At 45.7% G+C, this 23,741-nt stretch overlaps 1 protein-coding gene across 1 annotated transcript in view; it reads left to right on the top strand.

The window, feature by feature from the left end:
• The window catches only part of slf1 (SMC5-SMC6 complex localization factor 1), a 108,330-nt gene that overhangs the window by 5,140 nt on the left and 79,449 nt on the right, over positions 1 to 23,741 (top strand). The window contains exons 2-5 of the mRNA XM_070875202.1: positions 5,225 to 5,338; positions 11,522 to 11,600; positions 12,408 to 12,648; positions 17,501 to 17,663. Coding sequence (XP_070731303.1) covers positions 5,225 to 5,338; positions 11,522 to 11,600; positions 12,408 to 12,648; positions 17,501 to 17,663 — 597 coding nt within the window. The remainder of the gene's footprint in view (positions 1 to 5,224; positions 5,339 to 11,521; positions 11,601 to 12,407; positions 12,649 to 17,500; positions 17,664 to 23,741) is intronic.

The following is a 23,741-nucleotide window of genomic DNA, read 5'->3' as shown; positions in this document are numbered from 1 at the left end:
ATTTCCTTATCCACGTCAGTACGTTACCCCCCAATACCATGTGCCTTAATTTTCACACTAATCTCTTGTGTGGGACCTTGTCAAAAGCCTTTTGAAAGTCCAAATACACCATATCTACTGGTTCTCCCTTATCCACTATACTAATTACATCCTCAAAAAACTCTAGGGGATTTGTCAAGCATGATTTCCCTTTCATAAATCCATGCTGACTTGGACCGATCCTGTCATTGCTTTCCAAATGCGCTGCTATTACATCTTTAATAATTGACTTCAGCATTTTCACCACCACCGATATCTGGCTAACCGGTCTTTAATTCCCTGTTTTCTCTCTCCCTCCTTTTTTTAAAACGGGGGTTACATTAGCTACCCTCCAGTCCATAGGAACTGATCCAGAGTCCATGGAATGTTGGAAAATGACCACCAATGCATCCACTATTTCTAGAGCCACTTCCTTAAGTACTCTGGGATGCAGACCATCAGGCCCTGGGGATTTATCGGCCTTCAGTCCCTTCAATTTCCCTAACATCATTTCCTGACTAATAAGGATTTCCATCAGTTCCCCCTTCTCGCTAGATCCTCGGTCCCCTAGTGTTATCATGAGGTTATTTGTGTCTTTAGTGAAGACAGAACCAAAGTATTTGTTCAATTGGTCTGCCATTTCCTTGTTCCCCATTATGAATTCACCTGATTCTGACTGCAAGGGACCTACATTAGTCTTCGCTAATCTTTTTCTCTTCACATATCTATAGAAGCTTTTGCTCAGTTTTTATGTTCCCTGCAAGCTTACACTCGTACTCTATTTTCCCCCTCCTAATTAAACCCTTTGTCCTCCTCTGCTGAATTCTAAATTTCTCCCAGTCCTCAGGTTTGCTGCTTTTTCTGGCCAATTTATATGCCTCTTCCTTGGATTTAACACTTTCCCTAATTTCCCTTGTTAGCCACAGTTGAGCCACCTTCCCCGTTTTATTTTTACACCACACAGGGATGTACAATTGTTGTAGCTCATCCATGTGATCTTTAAATGTCTGCCATTGCCGAGCCACCGTCAACCCTTTAAGTATCATTCGCCAGTCTATCCTAGCCAATTCATGTCTCATACCGTCGAAGTTTCCTTTCTTTAAGTTCAGGACCCTAGTCTCTGAATTAACTGTGTCACTCTCCATCTTAATGAAGATTTCTACCATATTATGGTCACTCTTCCCCAAGAGGCCTCGCACGACCAGATTGCTCATTAATCCTCTCTCGTTACACAAGACCCAGTCTAGGATGGCCTGCTCTCTGTTTGGTCCCTCAACATTTTGGTCAAGAAAACCATCCCTTATACACTCCAGGAACAACTCCTCCACAGTATTGCTACCAGTTTGGTTAGCCCAATCAATATGTAGATTAAAGTCGCCCTTGATAACTGCTGTACCCTTATTGCACGTGTCCCTAATTTCCTGTTTGATGCCGTCCCCAACCTCCCTACTACTGTTTGGTGGTCTGTACACAACTCCCACTAGCGTTTTCTGCCCTTTGGTATTCTGCAGCTCTACCCATATAGATTCCACATATCATTGGTACCTATATACACCACGACAGCTGGCTGTTCACCCTCCCCCTCCAGAATGTGCTGTATCCGTTCCGAGACATCCTTGACCATTGCACCAGGGAGGCAACATACCATTCTGGATTCTATTTTGCAGCAGCAGAAACGCCCATCTATTCCCCTTACAATAGAATCCCCTATCACTATAGCTCTCCCACTCTTTTTCCTGCCCTCCTGTGCAGCAGAGCCATCCCTGGTGCCATGGACTTGGCTGCTGCTGCCTTCCCCTGATGAGCCACCTCCCTCAACAGTACCCAAAACGGTGTATCTGTTTTGGAGGGAGGTGACCGCAGGGAACCCCTGCACAAACTGCCTTCCCTTGCTCTTCCTGATGGTCACCCATTCCCTATCTGGCTGTGCAACCTTTAGCTGCGGTGTGACCAACTCACTAAACGTGCTATTCACGACATCTTCAGTATCGCAGATGCTCCAGAGTGCATCCATCGGCAGCTCCAGTGCTGCAATGCGGTCTGTCAGGAGCTGCAGCTGGATACACTTCCCGCACACGTACTAGTCAGGGACACTGGTAGTGTCCCTAATTTCCCATATAGCACAGGAGGAGCATGACACGGGTCTGGGCTCTCCTGCCATAACCTAACCCTTAGATTAACTTAATTTGTAACAATGCCAAAGGTTTCTTACTGCTAAGAAAAATAAAAGATAAAATACTCACCAACCAACCAATCACTTACCTGCTTGGCTGTGACATCGCACATCGATTTTTCTTACTTCTTTGTTTACCTTCTGCCCCTGCCCCAGCTAGCCTCCTCCGACTCTCTGGCCTTTATAGGCCGCTCGACTGCCCGAACTCCCGCTCCAGTGGCTGCCTCCTCCGACTCTCGGGCCTTTATAGGCCACTCGACTGCCCAAACTCCCGCTCCCGTTTCTAGAGACCCGAGAAGGCATCACAAAAGCCCGTTTTTAGCGCGCAGTTTTGGAGCTTGACAGATCCTCTGCATCTTGGGAGCGAGGACATTTGCATGGGCAAGATTGTGGTATTTACCCATATCTTGCCCAGCAAATGTCCTCAAAACTCTTGCGCCTTATAAAAGCAGGCACATAGCCTACTTTTATCAGCCATAAGAGTTTTAAAACACACAAAAACATTGTAAAATAAAATTTAAAAAATACATTTTTATTGTTAAAAACTATAATTGAAAAAACTTTTTCAAAAATCGGAAAAATAATATTTTTTAAAAATACATAAATAACTTTAATTTAAATTAATAAAAATATGTTGTGCAGTTTTTCTATCTATTATTGGTTATGAATGTTTTGGGGGCTGTTTCTCATTCATAATAATGGGAACTCCAGCTTACGGAGTTCCCATTATTATGAATGAGAATATACTATACCTGATTGGCTGCCCAGAGTCATGTGACTCCAGCTCCGGGTCCGCGCACGTCCCGACGCGTACGCGCTCCAATGTGCAGCCAGGGGAGGCCTCCAGACCGGGATCTCATGGGCGCAGCAGCTTCAGGTAGGTGCAATTTTTTCTAGAATCCAGTCGAACGTCGGCGGGAAGGAGAAACCGGGATTTCTGGGCCATTGGAAACTACCTACGTGAACTTGTTACTATAAATGCATCCTCTCACCAGTAGTGGTGCTGTATTGCCTTAGCCCATACAGCAAAGAAACTTGTGCTTCAACCAACTTTAAAGTGTTAAACAAAAATTAGGACAAAATGTATAATTTTAAAAGCTTATTCAAAATCTTGCACCTGCACAACCTGGCATGATTTCCCACTAACCCCACTTCTAGACTCCTAGGCCGCGATTTTGCCTACCGAGGCAGGCTAAGTGTGGCCAAGGTAGGTAGCGAACTGCGACCCCGCTCCCGGTTCCATCGCGCTCTGTTGAAGTGATTTTGATCTGATTGGGCTTGTTCAGCACGTCCTGCGAAGTTCCCAGCCAATTAAAAGGAAGCTGGTCTGATGACGTCATTTGATGACTCATCATCAGCCGGTTTCCTTAAAGGGACAGTGTCCACATTAATTTTGACAGTCATGCTGTCCGTGTTCTGCAGCATTGAGGTGGTGCAAACACTGACAAGCACTGCACAAAGGTGCAAGGCTGCACCCAGGCTCTCCCATGACTCCCTCCATATGCGTATGGACGCTGTCAGAACATGCAGGGAGGTTCTCTTCCCTTCCAATGGGCAGAAGAGACCTCCCCTGACACCAACGCAGCCTGGTTGCACAGGAGAACGCAAGAAGGGATGTTGTCAGGAGGACCTGGCTGCAATGGCGCAAGCCTTTCAGTGATCTCCGTAGATCATGAAACGTTACTGCAAAGCCACACTAAACCGCATCCTGCTGTGCCACTCATCACATCCCCATCACTCTGCCTTCCCTACCCTACTTCTACACATCCTTACTCACACCAACTTACCTTGCACCTCCACCCATCCCTCTCTATCTACATTATTACATTATCTCACTAGCCACCCCTCACGCTCCTCATTCTTGCCCAATCATCACGAACTAACAAAAAACAAGGGTAGACACTTGGGTCTTTTAGCCAATGTTCATATAGAGTTTCTGCTAATATGTTGTCAAACATCAAAATCTTTATTTTGAACACTGCCACCTTGGTCAGATTTGTATGCACCTTTGGAACTGGTTTAGTGAGTTGTAGTGAATGGTAAGACATAAGGGTATCCCCTGCAATTGCGATGAGTGTGAAAGGAATGGCTTGGGCATTGCAGGGATGCTTTATGGTGCTGGTGTGGGGTGGTGCCAACCTGGCGCATCGTGTGGCAACCAGGGTATACAGCGTCATCTGATGTAAATCTGGCTATGGTGTGGGCATCCCTGGCCTCCCGGCCAGCAATGTGGTCGGGTGCTGATGCCCTGTGTCCTGTGCAGCATCAGGTGATTGTGAAGAAGGTTGGTGGGGCTGATCATGATGGAATTTTGAGGACCAAGGTGAGTTTTTTTTTCCCAAGGGCACCAATGCTGGAATAGATGGCAGCTGAAGTTGAGATGACAGAAGCGATCTGTCATTGGTGAGAAAGGTTGCTCTAAGGAGGTGACAGTGGATCGAGAGTTTACTCCAAACACTTCCAACCTTCCTAAAGCTCAAAAGTGTGTTCTAAATCCTGAAGGCTCCAGCTTCTAACATTGGAAAGTGAACAGCTGTGAAATGGTAGCTTTTATACCACTTTTACAGCTGTCGCCTATTCAGAGCAATGGAGAGTAATTGAAAATTCGCTCTGCTTATCTGACGTGATCCTCAAGCGCTGTCAACCTCGTCAAAAAGCTGGAAAAATGATGATAAGTAGATGGTAAAATACTGTTTAAACACCCTATTAACTACCTGTACTTCAGTTGGCTCAGCCGCTGCGTCGTGTCGGGTCTGTAAAGCGCAGGCAGTCCCAACACTTGGGGAAACTGACTCGAAGGCGGGTTCAGAGCGGAATCCTGCCCCGCTGTCATCTTTTATATTTTGACAGCGGACCCGTCTCCGAACCTCCCCTCTGAACGCCGGCAAAATCCAGACCCATGTGTGCATATCGCAGGAGGTAGACGAGTTGAATGCATGTGTTTTTTAATATATCCTTCTACAAAATAAATTGACGCTCACAGGAAGAATGAATGTGATCTTGTGCAAAGCTAATGATACTTTTCTTGCACAGATGGCTGGACTAGTACAGAAACCTGTAATACAGTTGACGGGATTCAAACATTCTGAAAAAGGGGCCATTGTCAAATTACTTATTCAGCTAGACTGCATTTATTTTCATGAGCAGGTAAGTCCTAAGTGGTTAGACTAAATTAGATTGGTAACTTTATCTTTTAGCTGGTTTAATTAGACAACATTTAAATAAAGGAATTTTATTTTATTTTTTGAGACGTCCATTGGTAACTAGAATAAGTACTTTTGTTCTTTTCAACTTGCCCTCTTAGTTTCACTTGACTAACTACCGTAGCACTCTACATACTATACATGTTTAACCAATGCCGTAAGAAAAAGTGCATTAAGGTTATGTAGCACCGTTAGCTCTGTGTTTCAAAATACTTCATCTAGTGAATTGCTTTTCTGAATGTCAAATGTGTTAGTCAATTTGTGCACAACAAAGTTCCACAAAGAATAAATGAGATAAATAGCAAATTTATCTGTTTTCAATGTTGTTTGAGGGAAGTTGGCCAGGACAATAGGAAAGCACCCTACTCTTCTTTTAATAGTGCCACGGGGTCTTTTACATTGGCTTAACCAGAAGACAGGCCTCAGTTCAGTGTTTCATCCGCAGGATGTCACCTCTAACAGTACAGCATTTCCTAAGTGTTGCACTGAAATGTTAGCTTAGATTATGCTCAAATCTGTAATGGGGTATGAACCCACAATTTCTGGCTCATAGATGATGGTGTCACTAATTGAGCCATACTACTAATACTTGGGGAAATTAGGAGAGGAGACTAAAGGCAGAGCTTAAGAGGTATGTAATTAGGAAGTAATTTTGGAAGAGTTGTAGATAGTGGAGGGCAAATGATTGAAGGCTCTGAGAAGTGACATTCATGAATGGATGTTTCATTGGGCAGGGGGTTGTAGAAGTTAGTCAATATTGATGATGGACTGGGTGTCTGGTTTGAAGCTCAGCAGGACTCCCAAGATATATAGGGCCAAAAATTGCGGTCGGAGGCATACCTCCAGAGTACACCTCCAACCTGCGAAAGAATTATGAACCTATTTGCTGGCGGTGAGGCTGCAAAAACTTGTGGTCTCAGGCTTCGAGGGGGAGGGCAGTGTAATGGGCCACAGTACCTAGGGACGCAGGCGGTGTGAAAGCGTACCTGGGATCACGTGGGCCTAGTCCTCCCATCACAAAGCTGAATTCCATTTTAATCATTTCTGAAGGGAATCCCCGAATGAGATGTAATGGAATCCTGTAATCTAATCTAATTACAATTTACAGCATTGAAATTTTATTCGTAATTACCTTCATTCCACCAACCTCACTAACAATGTAACTTTTTTGATAATTTTAGACATCATTAAAATTGTAAGACTGGCCAATATTTGCAGAAACTCATTTTATACAATGTATGTGCATCATTTACGATCTGAAAATGTTTAGTTAATGCCTTAGATATCCCCACACGCAATTTCTGGCTAGTCGATGGGCAAATAGCCCAACTCTGTGCCAGTGATTGTTTTTCTGTGACCAGCACGCATTTTGACCGACCTCAAGTTCTGGATTTTGCGCAAGCATGGGGGAAATCCCGAACTTGCTGTGAATTTCAAAGGAGGTATGGTGGCAAAATGCAGGCTATTGTCTTTGTTTGGGTTAAAGCAGAAAACCAGGAAGTGATGACATCAGAGCTAAGGAAGAGTTTCTTGAAGGATTTGAACATAACGACTTTCGTCTTCAAAGTGTGGAGCTGCAGAAAGTTCTAGCTCATCCAACATTTGATGTTGGACAGGTAGTTAAATTGCAAGTGGCATTCGTGGAATCAAAAATAGTGGTGGAGAGGTAAAGCTTTTTCAGCACACACATGATGAAAGTTTATGGATGATGTTGCCAATGGTATTGTGTAAATGAGAAATAGGAGGGGACCAACGATGGAATCTTGGGGCACACCAGAGGTGTCCATGTGATCACTGGAGGAAGAGCCATGTAAGCATTTATGCAAGATGTTTTGGAGGACTTTTGTGGTAGTTGGGTACAGTTCTTGTATGTGATCTGGTTCTAATTAGCTTATAAAGTAAGATAACTATAGCAAGATGACCTTTTAGGTTGTTTCATAGAAACATAGAAAATAGGTGCAGGAGCAGGCCATTCAGCCCTTCTAGCCTGCACCGCCATTCAATGAGTTCATGGCTGAACATGAAACTTCAGTACCCCCTTCCTGCTTTCTCGCCATAACCCTTGATCCCCCGAGTAGTAAGGACTTCATCTAACTCCCTTTTGAATATATTTAGTGAATTGGCCTCAACTACTTTCTGTGGTAGAGAATTCCACAGGTTCACCACTCTCTGGGTGAAGAAGTTTCTCCTCATCTCGGTCCTAAATGGCTTACCCCTTATCCTCAGACTGTGACCCCTGGTTCTGGACTTCCCCAACATTGGGAACATTCTTTCTGCATCTAACCTGTCTAAACCCGTCAGAATTTTAAACGTTTCTATGAGGTCCCCTCTCATTCTTCTGAACTCCAGTGAATACAAGCCCAGTTGATCCAATCTTTCTTGATAGGTCAGTCCCGCCATCCCGGGAATCAGTCTGGTGAACCTTCGCTGCACTCCCTCAATAGCAAGAATGTCCTTCCTCAAGTTAGGAGACCAAAACTGTACACAATACTCCAGGTGTGGCCTCACCAAGGCCCTGTACAACTGTAGCAACACCTCCCTGCCCCTGTATTCAAATCCCCTCGCTATGAAGGCCAACATGCCATTTGCTTTCTTAACCGCCTGCTGTACCTGCATGCTAACCTTCAATGACTGATGTACCATGACACCCCGGTCTCGTTGCACCTTCCCTTTTCCTAATCTGTCACCATTCAGATAATAGTCTGTCTCTCTGTTTTTACCACCAAAGTGGATAACCTCACATTTATCCACATTATACTTCATCTGCCATGCATTTGCCCACTCACCTAACCTATCCAAGTCACTCTGCAGCCTAATAGCATCCTCCTCGCAGCTCACACTGCCACCCAACTTAGTATCATCCGCAAATTTGGAGATACTGCATTTAATCCCCTCGTCTAAATCATTAATGTACAATGTAAACAGCTGGGGCCCCAGCACAGAACCTTGCGGCACTCCACTAGTCACTGCCTGCCATTCTGAAAAGTACCCGTTTACTCCTACTCTTTGCTTCCTGTCTGACAACCAGTTCTCAATCCACGTCAGCACACTACCCCCAATCCCATGTGCTTTAACTTTGCACATTAATCTCTTGTGTGGGACCTTGTCGAAAGCCTTCTGAAAGTCCAAATATACCACATCAACTGGTTCTCCTTTGTCCACTTTACTGGAAACATCCTCAAAAAATTCCAGAAGATTTGTCAAGCATGATTTCCCTTTCACAAATCCATGCTGACTTGGACCTATCATGTCACCATTTTCCAGATGCACTGCTATGACATCCTTAATAATTGATTCCATCATTTTACCCACTACTGAGGTCAGGCTGACCGGTCTATAATTCCCTGTTTTCTCTCTCCCTCCTTTTTTAAAAAGTGGGGTTACATTGGCTACCCTCCACTCCATAGGAACTGATCCAGAGTCAATGGAATGTTGAAAAATGACTGTCAATGCATCCGCTATTTCCAAGGCCACCTCCTTAAGTACTCTAGGATGCAGTCCATCAGGCCCTGGGGATTTATCGGCCTTCAATCCCATCAATTTCCCCAACACAATTTCCCGACTAATAAAGATTTCCCTCAGTTCCCCCTCCTTACTAGACCCTCTGACCCCTTTTATATCCGGAAGGTTGTTTGTATCCTCCTTAGTGAATATTAAAAGCAAACTGTGCCACAACTCGGATTCGAACCGAGGTTGCTGCGGCTTAAACGCAGGGTACTAACCACTATACAATTACGACACCCCACATCAGCTTGTGTTATTTGCACAACTCTAGATCTCCCTCCAAACAATTAACTTGCAAGTTGCTGAGTTTGTAGAATATTTTGTATTCAGCTTCCCATTAAGTATTCTTCTTATACTACAGTATAACCATTCTGGGATTTAAAAAATCCATATTGTATGTAGTTTCATAGGGCCCAAGCTTCCACATGATTTGCGCCTGATTTTTAGGAGCAACTGGTGGAGAACGGACTATCTTAGAAATCGCAATTCTCCACATTTTTTTTTCTGCAGTCCTAGTCAGGTAGAACAGTTCTACTTTGGAACAGAATTTTTTCTTCAAAAGGGGGCGTGTCCGGCCACTGACGCCTGATTTCAAAGTTTCCACAGTGAAAACGTACTCCAAACTAAGTTAGAATGGAGCAAGTGAAGATTTTTGTAGAACTGAAAAAACCTGTTCTACACATTAAAAAATCAGGCGCAGGTTATAAATTAGGCGTCCAGAACGAGGTGGATGGGGAGGGGCGGGGTGGGAAGGGAAGTCATTAAATTCTACAATAAATCCTTATTTATACTTCTACAAATATTATACAAATAAATCCAACCTGAATAAACATTTATAAGCAAAGAAAAGATAAAATAAACCATCTTCCTACCTGTGTGAAAGTGCTTCAGGCACGGAGAATGCTGCAGTCAGCCTGAGGCGCCTGTTCTTTCCCGCGGGGGGGGGGAGGCGCCCGTTCTTTCCCGCGGGGGGGGGGAGGCGCCTGTTCTTTCCCGCGGGGGGGGGGAGGCGCCCGTTCTTTCCCGCGGGGGGGGGAGGGGGGAGGCGCCCGTTCTTTCCCGCGGGGGGGGAGGAGGCGCCTGTTCGTCCCGCGGTGGGGGGGGGGGGGGGGGGAGGAGACAGTGAGAAGGCTGCAAGTGCTGATGTGCTGATGGCAATGTGCTTTTATTTTAAAAAATATTCAAAAATTAAACAGCTACAAAGAACTACAAAAATGGCCGAGTGCCAATGTTTTTTTCACACTGCGCGTGCGCGAACGCTCCAACGCGCACACGCAGCACTGCCAGCAGGAAAAAAACTAATTTAAACAGTACCCGCCCCCTCCCACTTACAAAATCGGCGCGAGTGTAGGCTCCGCCCCCCTGGGCGCCGCGCCAAACAGACATGGAGCTGCAGAACGCTCCAGAATCGCGATTTTTTTTTTTAGGCGCCGTTTTAGGCGCGAAAAACGGGCGCCCAGCTCGGAGGGGCACCCGTTTTTTATCGTGTGGAAACTTGGGCCCTTAATATGGACCTGTCTTGCATCTTCAGAAGGACATAATCTGATATCTAATGGAAGTAAAACCTTCACCTACATTCGCTTTAATATAATTTTATATTGAGAATGCTGCTGTTATTTACTGCAGTCTGTGTTCAGTCCATTCAAAATTAAAATTAAACAAAAGATGTGATTACCAACTTTTTTTGCCTAAAATGAGATCTGATTTCCATTAAACAATATATTCATTTTGAACTGTGTAAGATGACACTGATGTTGCAGTAGCTGCTCTCCAATAATAGCTTCATAACAATGTTTGAATTTCAGTACAGTTTAGTAATGAATTTAAGATTGGTTGGAGAAGTTTTTTAACTGCTTCATAAACAGGAAACCAAAATGAAAGGTTAACTCTGTTTCTCTCTCCACAGATGCTGCCTGACCACCTGAATATTTTCTGTTTATTAACCAAAATGGGAACTTATTACTTAAAATAGTTGCCAATTGAATTAATTATGTATTTCACAAGTAACTTAAATTTGAGTATATTGTAGGGGTCAGATTTCTCACTAATAATTGTATATGTTCAACAGTGGTCTGTCTGTATTATCTCTACAAATAAGTACATGCCCAGGAAGTGAAAAATTTAGGTGCCAGAGTGTTTCTGCACGCTCAAGTATCAATGCTGTGCAGTGGAGGGAAATGGTCTGCTTCATAGTCTTGGCTATAATACTTCTGTGATGAAATTTAGCACTGAAAAATGTAAATTATTGTGTATATAGGTCAAAAATTGTCATACATAAAACATGGAATTATATTAGCACAGATATTTAGGATGAATAAAAAGGAAAAATAATTGCAGATTCTGGAAATACAGTTATGTTGTCACTTTCATGCTGATGTTTAGCAGTTGGATGCTAAGACGGGAGAGCTAAGGTTCTGGAGGTACAAGCTAGATTGGGCTAGAGGCCTTTTTTGAAATCTATGGTTTTTCTTGTGTTCTTTAAGGATATGTGATCTTTTTAAAAAACAAAAGGAATTCATTTTATTTTAACTTTGTACTTAATGTTATCGTTAGGAACATGATAGGGTCTGTAGAATGTCTATTTAACTAACTAAAAGTATTGTTTCTTTTCATCTAAAACTAGGAATATAAGCAACAGTGCACTCATATGATAGCAAATAAACCAAGCCAAAGTGAGAAATTTTTAGCAGCTTGTGCTGCAGGTGAGTAGACACATTCCATATTTACCTTGCTTGTTTATGTTGGGTGAAAACATAATTACTTACTGCAAATAGAGTATAGCCAGCCATATGCACTGTAAATAAACATGCACATTTATTTTATCCCCTGGGATAGTAAATTAGTTATTACAGCATGAGCTCATGCTGCAACAACTGATTTGCTGCCCCAAGAGATCTGGTAAGGGGATCACTGCTGCTGTGTATTATGCTGCTCTTGTCATCTCTTTATGAGGATGCTGCTCATACCTGACATGGCTGCTTCACACAGTCAACTCCATGTACTGTAACTAAAAATTCGTGGTCTTGGAATAGTTCAGGAATTCTTGCCCTCAGCAAAGTGTCTATTTTTGGAGCAAAACAACAGTGTCGGGTATATGTTGCAGCTAGTACTCGTACTGATAAGGTCATCAGGGAGGGATAGTTCTCTGAACTGAGACGGTTAGAGAGGCATAGTTCCCCTGAACCGTGTGGGGGAGGTGCTGGAGGGAAAATGTACCATAGTGAACTGGAGGGATTAGAAGAGGGAGTACATCTGTGAGCTAGAGAGGTTACAGGTGATAAGTGTCTCTGAAGTGTAGCGGGAGAGACTGTCTCCGAACTGAGAGAGAGGATTGAAGGGGACAGTGCTTTGGTGAACTATCTTAAGAGAAGTAACCTATAAATTACTCAACTTTATTACTTTCCCTTTATCATTTTAATGATGCAAGGACAGATATAAAGAGCTGCTGTATATCTAGTATCTTAACCCAGACTTCTGCTTACTTTCTCTGTTTTCCCCTTTCATTTTAGGAAAGTGGGTCTTAACTAAAGATTACATCATTGACAGTGCTAAAAATGGCAGGTGGCTCAATGAAATGCAGTACGAGTGGGGATATAAAATTCAAAGTAATTCACTGTATCCTACGCCAATGGATTCTGTACCAAAGATATGGCGCGAGGAGCTGGCCCGTTCTGGTATACCAGGAGTGTTTCACAACTGGAAAGTAGTGCTTCTGATCAGTGATGAAACAAGGAAAGCTACTTTCAAAAGGTACTGTTCAGAAGGTGCATTCCTAGCAGATTATACTTAATGGTTCCATGTCCTGTAATATTTGTTTAAATTATTCTAGGGTAACTCGTTTTATATTCCAGAAGTTTGCTGATTTCTTATGAATTGAGACATGCTGTCACATTAACTCAGTGTATAACCTATGTATGCAATCCTATGTATGTATAGCAAAATCTATTGGAAAAGCGATAGTTTAACTAGAGATGGCAAACAAACACTGGAAATATGTGAAAAATAGCACCTTTGACATAGGAAAGCACTTCAGAGAGACATAATCAGATAAAATGGATGCTCCGTGAAAGAAGGAGACAATAGATGGGGTGACCAATAGCTTGGTTAAAGAGGTGAGTTTTAAGGAGGGTCTGAAAGGAAGTTAAGAGTTGGTGGAGTTTGGAGAGAGAATTACATTGCAGGGCTTATTTGGCTGAAACAATGAAGGGAAGGATATACAAAAGACGAGAGTAAAAGGAACGAGAGTTCTGGTGGGTTATATGAAATGGAGAAGGTTATAGAGATGGGGAAGGATGAGGCCATAGAAATTTAAACAGAAGAATGAGAGTTTAAAATTGAAGGCGTTGGGATGATCAGGACACAATGTCGATCAGCAAGAACAGGAATGATAGGTGAGTGGTACTTCATGCTGGATAGGATATGGGCAACAGAGGTTTGGACGAGCCAAAAACTAAAGGGTGGAGGGTGCAAGGCCGGCCAGGAGCTACTGGAGTAGTCGAGTCTGGAGATGACGAAGACATGGATGTGAGATTCATTAGCACATGGACTGAGGGGGAGGCAGGCGATGTTATGGAGATGCCATGAGACGTCATGTGGTCCGGAGTCGATGTTGAGGACTTCCAGGGCCACTCCCTCCCAACTTTATACCACTGCTACCACCTCTAGTGGGTCTGTCCTGCCGATGGGACAGGACAGGATGGTGATGGAGGAGTATGGGATAGATATTGGCTGATAGTCACACTCACAGAATCATTGTTATGTCAGGCTGTTACTTGATTAGTCTGTGGGACAGCTCTCAATTTTGTCACAAGTCCCCAGATGTTAATGAGGACTTTACAGAGTCGACTGGGCTAGGTGCATCTCTATTGTGTCAGAATTCGATGCCAGGTGGTCTGTCCGGTTTCATTCTTGCACATCGTTGTAGCGGTTTGATGCAACAAATGGTTTGCTAGGCCATTTCAGAGGGCAGTTAAGAGTCAACTACATTGCTGTTGGTCTGGAGTCACACGTAGTCCAGATCGGGTAAAGACTGCAGGTTTCTTTCCCAAAAAGATATTGGTGAACCAGTTGGGTTTTTACAACAATCCGATGACTCCATCAACTGATGCTAGCTTTTTATTCCAGATTTTATGTAATTAACTGAATTCAAATTCACAAACTGCCGAGATGACATTTGAAGTCGTGTATCTGGATTATTGATCCATGCCGCTGGATTACTAGTCCAGTAACAGAACCAGTATGTTACCGTACGTTACGTCTGACAGAATAAAAGCCGTGGAGGGGTTGGGAGAGGTTGTGCTGGGTATCATCAATGTACATCTGAAAGCTGATCTTGTGTCAGGATGATATTGCCAGGGGCAGCTAGTAGATTAGGAAGAGGTGAGAACCATAGATCTGAGGGTGGGTTGAGGGAAAGCACCCTCAGAGCTATGGTTTGGGGCCTGGAAATGCTCTGGCTACAATTTGATAGGTAGGAGTGGAATCACACAAGGGCAGTGCCACTGAGCTAGACAATGGAGGAAAGTCTTCAGAGGATGTCATTCGTGACTGATATGGGCGATTTTAGTGCATTAACTGCGGCTGAAACATAAAGATCCAAATGGAGTTGCAGTAAAGATGGGCACGGACATCACATTCAAGAACTTTGTAGAAGAAAGGGAGGCTAGTGATGGGGCGGTAGATTTTGCAAGGACAGTGGGGTCGAGGATGGATTCTTGGAGGAGGGGTGTGATGACAGTTGTTTTCAGAACGAAGGGTTCAATACCTGAGGAGGGGGTACCATTTATAATGTCCGCATGGTGGCGAGGAATGAAGCTGGGTGGCCAGCAATTTAATGTGAATGGATTCGAGGGCGAAGAAGGTGAATCCCATGGACAAGATGAGTCAGCAAAGGCATGAGGAGAGATATCGAAACTAGAGAAAGATGCATGTTCAGGGCGAAGGCAGGGAAGGCCCTGTGAAGAGGTTTGGCCAGATGGACAAAGAGAACGAACGAAAGCAACAGAGGCAGCTCAAGCTAGTGAAAAAGTAGTCCATGAAAGTGCAGGGGAGAGGGGTTTAAGTAGATCACTGTGAATAGAGAAAAGAAGTCAGGGTTATCTTTATTCACCAGGTTTATCCTGGAGTCATGGGTGGCTTTGGCAGAGGAGACTGAGGCCTGCTGAACCAGTTGTGCGTCAGATACGATTAATTCTGCACCTCTTGAACTTGGATCAAAGATGGGATTATATCCCAGGTAATGAGCAGAGCAATGGTTTTACTGAGTCAAGAACATCATAACTGGTTCATTCTCCCATCTCTCTCTCTCTCCATCTCATTCGGGCTCTCTCGCTCGCCCGCTCTCGCTCCGGCTCTCCCTCTCGCTCCGGCCCTCGTTCCCTCGCGCGCTCCGGCCCTCGATCACTCGTGCGCTCCGGCCCTCGTTCCCTCACGCATGCTCTTGCTCCCCCTCTCCGGCTCGCGTGTGCGCTCGCGCTCAACTGCCCTCCAGCTAGCTTGCATGCCCGATCGCTCGCCCTCCAGCTCGCGCGCCCGATCGCCCGCCCTCCAGCTCGCACGCCCGATCGCCCGCCCTCCAGCTAGCTCGCTCGCGCGCCCGATCGCCCGCCCTCCAGCTCGCACGCTCGCGCGATGGATCGCCCGCCCTCCAGCTCGCGCGCCCGATCGCCCGCCCGCCAGCTAGCTCGGTCGCGCGCCCGATCGCCCGCCCTCCGCCTCGCTCGCGCGCACGCTCGATCGCCCGCTCTCCGCCTCGCGCGCGGGGTCGATCGACTGCCCTCCGCCTCGCTCGCGCGCGCGCGCGCTCGATCGCCCGCCCTCCTCCTCGCTCGCTCGCGCGCGCTCGCTCACCCACCCTCCGCCTCGCTCGCGCGCACGCTCGATCGCCCGCTCTCCGCCTCGCGCGCGGGGTCGATCGCCCGCACTCCGCCTCGCTCGCTCACGCGCCCTATCGCCCGCCCTCCAGCTCGCACGCCCGATCGCCCGCCCTCCAGCTCGCACGCCCGATCGCCCGCCCGCCCTCCAGCTCGCTCGCTCGCTCGCGCGACGGATCACCCGCCCTCCAGCTCGCACGCGCGCCCGATCGCCCGCCCTCCAGCTCGCTCGGTCGATCGCCCGCCCTCCGCCTCGGTCGGTCGCGCAGCCGATCGCCCGCCCTCCGCCTCGCTCGCGTGCGCGCTCAATCTCCCGCCCTCCGCCTCGCTCGCGCGCGCGCGCTCGATCGCCCGCTCTCCGCCTCGCTCGCGCGCGCGCGCTCGATCACCTGCTCTCCGCCTCGCTCGCTCGCGCGCGCGCTCAATCGCCCGCGCTCGATCGCTCGCCCTCCATCTCGCGCGCCCGATCGCCCGCCCACCACCTCACTCGCTCGCGTGCTCGATCTCCCGCCCGCCACCTCGCACGCTCGCGCGTGCGCTCAATCTCCCGCCCTCCAGCTCGCAAGCTCGCTTGCGCACTCGATCGCCCGCCCTCCACCTCGCTCGGTCGCATGATCGCCCGCCCTCCAGCTCGTTCGCGCGCACTCGATTGCCCGCTCGATCGCCCTCCCTCCACCTCGCTCGCGGGCGGGCGATCGAGCGCGTCGAGCAAGCGAGGTGGAGGGCGGGTGATCGGGCGCGAGCGAGCGAAGTGGAGGGCAGGCGATCGGGCGCGCGAGCGAGTGAGGTGGAGGGCGCTCGATTGCCCGCCCTCTAGCTCGCTCGATTGCCCGCCCTCTAGCTCGCTTGCGCGCTCGATCATCATGCCCTTCAGCTCACGAGGTTTATCCTGGAGTCACGGCTGGTTTTGGCAGAGGAGACTAAGGCCTGCTGGTACATCATTTGGTGCAATCCGATTTGGTGATGAATGATTGAACCAGTTTTGTGTCAGATACGCTGACAAATTTGCGCCCGATTGCCCGCCCTCTAGCTCGCTCGCGCGCCTGATCGCCCGCCCTCCAGATGGCACGCACTCGCCCGCCCTCCAGCTCGCTCTCGTGCCCGCCCGCCCTCCGGCTTGCGCGCGCTCTCACGCTCGCCCTCCCTCTGGCTCTCGCGCCCGCCCGCCCTCCAGCTCGCGCGCGCTCTCACGCCCGCCCTCCCTCTGGCTCTCGCGCCCTCCGGCTCGCGCGCACTCTCGCGCCCTCCGGCTCGCGCGCGCTCTCACCCCCACCCGCCCTCCGGCTCGCACGCGCGCTCTCTCCAGCTCTCGTGTGCTCCGGCTAGCGCGCACGCTCGCTCCAGCTCTCGCTCTTTGCGAATTCAATCTTTCAAACCCCTTGTTATGGAAAAAGCAAATGAGGCATCGAGAAGACGCACCATTCTATCTGTCAACTCCTGTTAATGCAGAGATTGCAATCTGAAGTCGTTTACATCTATTTTTAAGCAGAAATCCCAATCAGGAACCATGTCAGACAGAAGCACTTCAATTTGCAGCTGTTGCTTCTATATTTTTGGGAGGCGGGTAGTGAAGTAGTTCTGCATATAATGTATTCCTTCGGGAATTAGGAAGAGGAGATAAATGAATGCAACATATCACACTGTGGGTGTAAATTCAGTTTTATGTGAAAATGTACACTTTTTAAAAAAGTAGAATGTATTTAAAAACTGATTTTCTTTTCTTTTGTTAGAGTCTTGCATGCTGGAAAAGCAGCAGTGTATCATCGACCAAGGAGTAGTTGTGAAATTACACACGTATTAACAGAAAGCAAGAATTACACTATGGAGAGGCTAAAAAATACATACAAAGCACCTTACTTTCCCGTAGAGTACATTGGACAATTTATATTGAAGGTAACCTACCATTGTTTTTAAACTAAAAGTTTTGTTGCTGTAACAGATGGGTAATGTGTGTTGGGGTAATAGAAACTGGTCTTCAGAGACGACTAACCATAGGCACGATTGGGTCAGTTGCATTGCTAAATCCTAAACCATTCAATTTCTATATAAAGCCAGTTTTGTGGATGCTTTTTGCAAGGAAATAATGGCCCGTAACTTGCGGTCAACGGCGCTGACCTCAAGAAAGCTGCCCACAGAGATCTCGCAATCTCTGTGGCGAGAACTTTAGCTTCTTCAACGTGTAATTGATTGTAGCGCTGTAAATAGGGGATTCATAGCATAGAGCAGCAGTAACGTGATCAAGCTGTTGAAGCAGCCAATCACATTGAAGAAGGAGCAGGGAGGGGATTATCCCCAACTCAGCCTGTTAAAACAGTGACTGACTGCAACTTCAGGATTTTAGCATTTAGATGCGCATGCGCTAAATCCTGCAGTTGCGGTCAATTTCAGAGGGATACTGACAGAGAATGCTGACAGTTTGCCGTCATTACCCACCACAAACTCCAGGCCATTCATTTCCGTTAGATATATCTGTTAGTCTAGTTTTTGCTTCCATTAAAGGGTCAGTACTGCAATGGCTAGGGTCTGAGTGGAAAATGTTTCCCTGGTGTAGGGACTTCTTTCATTTGGAAGCCACCACTGACATTTGGATAGAAGCAACCCAGTTATTCTCGATGTGGAATTATCTTTGCACTTTGTTTTCAGGCTGAAATAGCCAAGTGATATGAAAAGGGAGAAATGATTTCTTCTGTCAACAATTGAGATCCTATTCCCTGAGAAACAATTTGATTGGAAGGTTGTGAAACAACTATATTTCTGTATTTCCAACATATGGTACTGTAATCTCTAGATGGCTGTCTGAATTTGGAAAATGTGCAGGAGAGCCCTCCTTTGCAACATCCACTCATACAATTAGAAATTCTGACTCTCAGCTGCCTGGTTTACTAGCTACTGGTCTAGGTCTGAAGACCAAGGTACTCGTAAGGATAGCCTCAGACCTTAAACTGTGGAAAAACACCAAACAGCATTATAGATAATATTATTTCAAGCTTGGAGTTGCTTCTTGAGTGTTTTGAGATATTACACAGGTGTGAAGTACTGGTGATTGCAGGTCTTCACTGATGTTGGCAGTGGTACAAGCAAGTTGAGTGGTGAACTGAGTGTCACACATAAGAATTACATAAGAATTAGGAACAGGAGTAGGCCATCTAGCCCCTCGAGCCTGCTCCGCCATTCAACAAGATCATGGCTGATCTGGCCGTGGACTCAGCTCCACTTACCCGCCCGCTCCCCGTAACCCTTAATTCCTTTATTGGTTAAAAATCTATCTATCTGTGACTTGAATACATTCAATGAGCTAGCCTCAACTGCTTCCTTGGGCAGAGAATTCCACAGATTCACAACCCTCTGGGAGAAGAAATTCCTTCTCAACTCGGTTTTAAATTGGCTCCCCCGTATTTTGAGGCTGTGCCCCTAGTTCTAGTCTCCCCGACCAGTGGAAACAACCTCTCTGCCTCTATCTTGTCTATCCCTTTCATTATTTTAAATGTTTCTATAAGATCACCCCTCATCCTTCTGAACTCCAACGAGTAAATACCCAGTCTACTCAATCTATCATCATAAGGTAACCCCCTCATCTCCGGAATCAACCTAGTGAATCGTCTCTGTACCCCCTCCAAAGCCAGTATATCCTTCCTTAAGTAAGGCGACCAAAACTGTACGCAGTACTCCAGGTGCGGCCTCACCAATACCCTGCACAGTTGCAAAAGGACCTCCCTGCTTTTGTACTCCATCCCTCTCGCAATGAAGGCCAACATTCCATTCGCCTTCCTGATTACCTGCTGCACCTGCAAACTAACTTTTTGGGATTCATGCACAAGGACCCCCAGGTCCCTCTGCACCGCAGCATGTTGTAATTTCTCCCCATTCAAATAGTATTCCCTTTTTTTGTTTTTTTTCCCAAGGTGGATGACCTCACACTTTGCGACATTGTATTCCATCTGCCAAACCTTAGCCCATTCGCTTAACCTATCTAAATCTCTTTGCAGCCTCTCTGTGTCCTCTACACAACCCGCTTTCCCACTAATCTTTGTGCCATCTGCAAATTTTGTTACACTACACTCGGTCTCCTCTTCCAGGTCATCTATGTATATTGTAAACAGTTGTGGTCCAGCACCGATCCCTGTGGCACACCACGAACCACATTTATCCCGACTCTCTGCTTTCTGTTCGCCAACCAATTCTCTATCCATGCTAATACATTTCCTCTGACTCCGCATACCTCTATCTTCTGCAGTAACCTTTTGTGTGGCACCTTATCGAATGCCTTTTGGAAATCTAAATACACCACATCCATCGGTACACCTCTATCCAACATGCTCGTTATATCCTCAAAGAATTCCAGTAAATTAGTTAAACATGATTTCCCCTTCATGAATCCATGCTGCGTCTGCTTTATTGCACTATTCCTATCTAGATGTCCCGCTATTTCTGCCTTAATGATAGTTTCAAGCATTTTCCCCACTACAGATGTTAAACTAACCAGCCTATAGTTACCTGCCTTTTGTCTGCCCCCTTTTTTAAACAGAGGCGTTGCATTAGCTGCTTTCCAATCCACTGGTACCTCCCCAGAGTCCAGAGAATTTTGGTAGATTATAACGAATGCATCTGCTATAACTTCCGCCATCTCTTTTAATACGCTGGGATGCATTTCATCAGGACCAGGGGACTTGTGTACCTTGAGTCCCATTAGCCTGTCCAGCACTACCCCCGTAGTGATAGTGATTGTCTCAAGGTCCTCCCTGCCCACATTCCTGTGACCAGCAATTTTTGGCATGGTTTTTGTGTCTTCCACTGTGAAGACCGAAGCAAAATAATTGTTTAAGGTCTCAGCCATTTCCACATTTCCCATTATTAAATCCCCCTTCTCATCTTCTAAGGGACCAACTTTTACTTTAGTCACTCTTTTCCGTTTTTATATATCTGTAAAAGCTTTTACTATCTGTTTTTATGTTTTGCGCAAGTTTACCTTCGTAATCTATCTTCCCTTTCTTTATTGCTTTTTTAGTCATTCTTTGCTGTTGTTTAAAATTTTCCCAATCACAAAAAGAAAAATGCACAACATTAAAATGCATTGGCTAAAATTATATTTTTCCTATACTGTAATGGTACAGCGGCTAAATATACCCAGCTTAGATTCTACAACAATTCTTTCAGTTGATTTAAAGCTGATTTTTTTTTAATCGTGTGTGTTTCTCAGAAATGAGGATTGTAGTGAGTGTAATAATTTGAAATTAAAAAGTAATAGGGAGAAAAAAATGCAGCTTCATAAGAGTCTTATTGCTTTTTATCTCTCCAGTTTGTTCGATGCTGAAACTCTATTCTGATATGTTCATCATTCAAATGAATCACCTAATTTGTAAAATAATTTCAACACTAGGAGCATCAGCCTAGCTAGATGGAGGACTGCCATAAAAAGTAAAAATGCTATTGACAAAATAGGGCACTAGAATTCTGCTCATTTTTTGTTTTTACTGCACTTGTTTTCAAATGTTCCAGGTCTAAAAAAGAAATCTCATGACAAGTTTAGAGGAGCAGAAAGAAACTAAATTGAGCAGGCTGACTCATGTTTGTTGCTATAAACCGATATTAGAAAATGTTTTACTTTTTCTTTTGAGCAGATTGTAAGATGCAATGTAATGTGGAAGATGTGATAGTTTTGGGGTGAATTCTGAGCCTTAGTTATATAACAGTAGGGTGGTTAGTAGTATACAAGGGGGTGATAAAAATAAAAACTTGTATTATGTTTTTGTAAATGTTTAAATTCTGATTTAGCCAATCAAAATGGATGCTGTGGTATGGTTATATCACAAAATTGCTGATCTGATGGTCGTTGGGATGTCTGAATGCAAAAAGCTAGCTTTTGATTTGTCAGTCAGTGGCTCAGTTGGTAGTTCCCGTGCCTCTGAGTCAAAAGGTTGTGGGTTCAAGTCCCACTCCAGAGACGTGAGCACAAAAATCTAGACTGACACTCCAGTGCAGTACTGAGAGAGTGTTGCACTGTCGGAGCTGCCGTCGTCTTTCAGGTGAGACGCTAAACCGAGGCCTCGGGTAGGTGTAAAAGATCCCATGGTACTATTTTGAAGAAAAGCAGTGGAGTTATCCCTGATGTCATGGCCAATATTTATCCCTGAATCAACATCAAATTGGCTGCTTTGTTTCCTACATTACAACTACTTCATTGACTGTAAAGTGCTTTGGCACATCTGGTGATTGTGAACTGGGCTATATATATTTTCTTTCCTTTTTCCCTCTCCCTTTTTTTATTTTTCACTCAGCTGCAGGACCTGCAGTCTAAAGTATGAATGTATGCATGGTATCCGAGTTGATGGCTAATATTGACGTCTTTAGTTCTTGAGTCAGCTCCTTGTATTATAGACTAAATCTATCTCTCTTTTTCCTGGTAGCAGAATTTTGTACATTTTCAATCCTGACACTCTTTCAATTCATTCTCTGGATGTGAATCACTGGCAAGGCAGGCATTTACTGACAAGCCCCACTTAGTGCTAACACAGGGAGCAGGCTTCTAATGCCAATCTCCTGAAATTTGAACTAAACCAGTGCCATTGTAAAAGCAGCTTTTTACTAAATATTTTGCAATATAATTTGGACAGTTTTGCATCATTGTTGCATGTTGCAATATGGCAGTCTGTTATGTATGTTAACTGGGTTTTACCTGCCACCGGAGGGCGCGACTGTTGGAGTCCTAATGGTCACTGGCAGACATGTGCAAGCCGTGTATATAATGTTGGCAGCCATGTTGAGTCCTCACTTTGAGAATAAATAAACTGGAGTAAGGTCATGCCTGAACTAGCTCACCGTACTTAGCCTCGTGGAGTTATTCGATACTTAACAATTGGCGACGAGTTAAAAATACGAACTTTCACACAACCATGTCTGTTGGAATTTTGGAGAGATTCGTGGAAGGGCAAGACTGGGAGGATTTCACCGATCGCCTCGACCAGTACTTCGTAGCCAACGGATTGGAAGGAACCGATATCGCAATTAAGCGCAGGGCGGTTCTCCTCACCGTTTGTGGGTCAAAGATTTATGGCCTTATCAAGAATCTACTCTCACCGACTCGACCAATGGATAAGACTTACGATGAATTGTGTATGCTGGTTCGGAACCACTTTAAACCGAAGGAAAGCATCATCATGGCGAGGTATCGTTTCTATACACACAATCACTCCGAGGGCCAGGACGTGGCGGAATTTGTTGCCGACCTGAGATGTCTCGCTGGGCCGTGCAACTTGGGAGCTGTGTTGGAGGAAATGCTGCGGAACTTTTTCGTACTTGGCATTGGCCATGAGATCATCCTCCGAAAGCTGCTGGCTGCTGAATCTCTAGACCTGAGCAGGGCCATTACGATTGCCCAGGCATGCATGTCCACGGACGAAAATTTGAAACAGATATCTTCCCAGCATCGAGACTCACCGGCAAGTACTGTGCATAAAATAATTTAATCGGCAGGCAGAGCTGCACATGGCAGGGCCTACTCATCCGCGTTCGTATGTCCTGTAACTGCTTAAAGTCCGCCATCGGGAGTGAATCAAATCTCACCTTGTTGGCGTTGCGAGGGCTATTACCGGGCCCATCAATGCCGATTCAAGCAATACATGTGCAAAGGCTGTTCAACAATGGGGCACCTTCAGCGAATGTGTCCGCAACCGAGCAAGCGTGCTGCGACACACCACGTGGCTGAGGATGATCGATCCAGCGTGGATCAAGCGGCACAGGCAACTCAATGTGACTTGAATAGGTTAGGTGAGTGGGCAAATGCATGGCAGATGAAGTATAATGTGGATAAATGTGAGGTTATCCACTTTGGTGATAAAAACAGAGAGACAAACTATTATCTGAATGGTGACAGATTAGGAAAAGGGGAGGTGCAACGAGACCGGGGTGTCATGGTACATCAGTCATTGAAGGTTGGCATGCAGGTACAGCAGGCGGTTAAGAAAGCAAATGGCA

The sequence above is a fragment of the Pristiophorus japonicus genome, chromosome 1, assembly GCF_044704955.1.
Source record: "Pristiophorus japonicus isolate sPriJap1 chromosome 1, sPriJap1.hap1, whole genome shotgun sequence".
NCBI classification, from domain to species: Eukaryota; Metazoa; Chordata; class Chondrichthyes; family Pristiophoridae; genus Pristiophorus; species Pristiophorus japonicus.
Note: the sequence above shows the minus strand (reverse complement) of the source record. Positions and strands in the feature narration are given on the sequence as shown.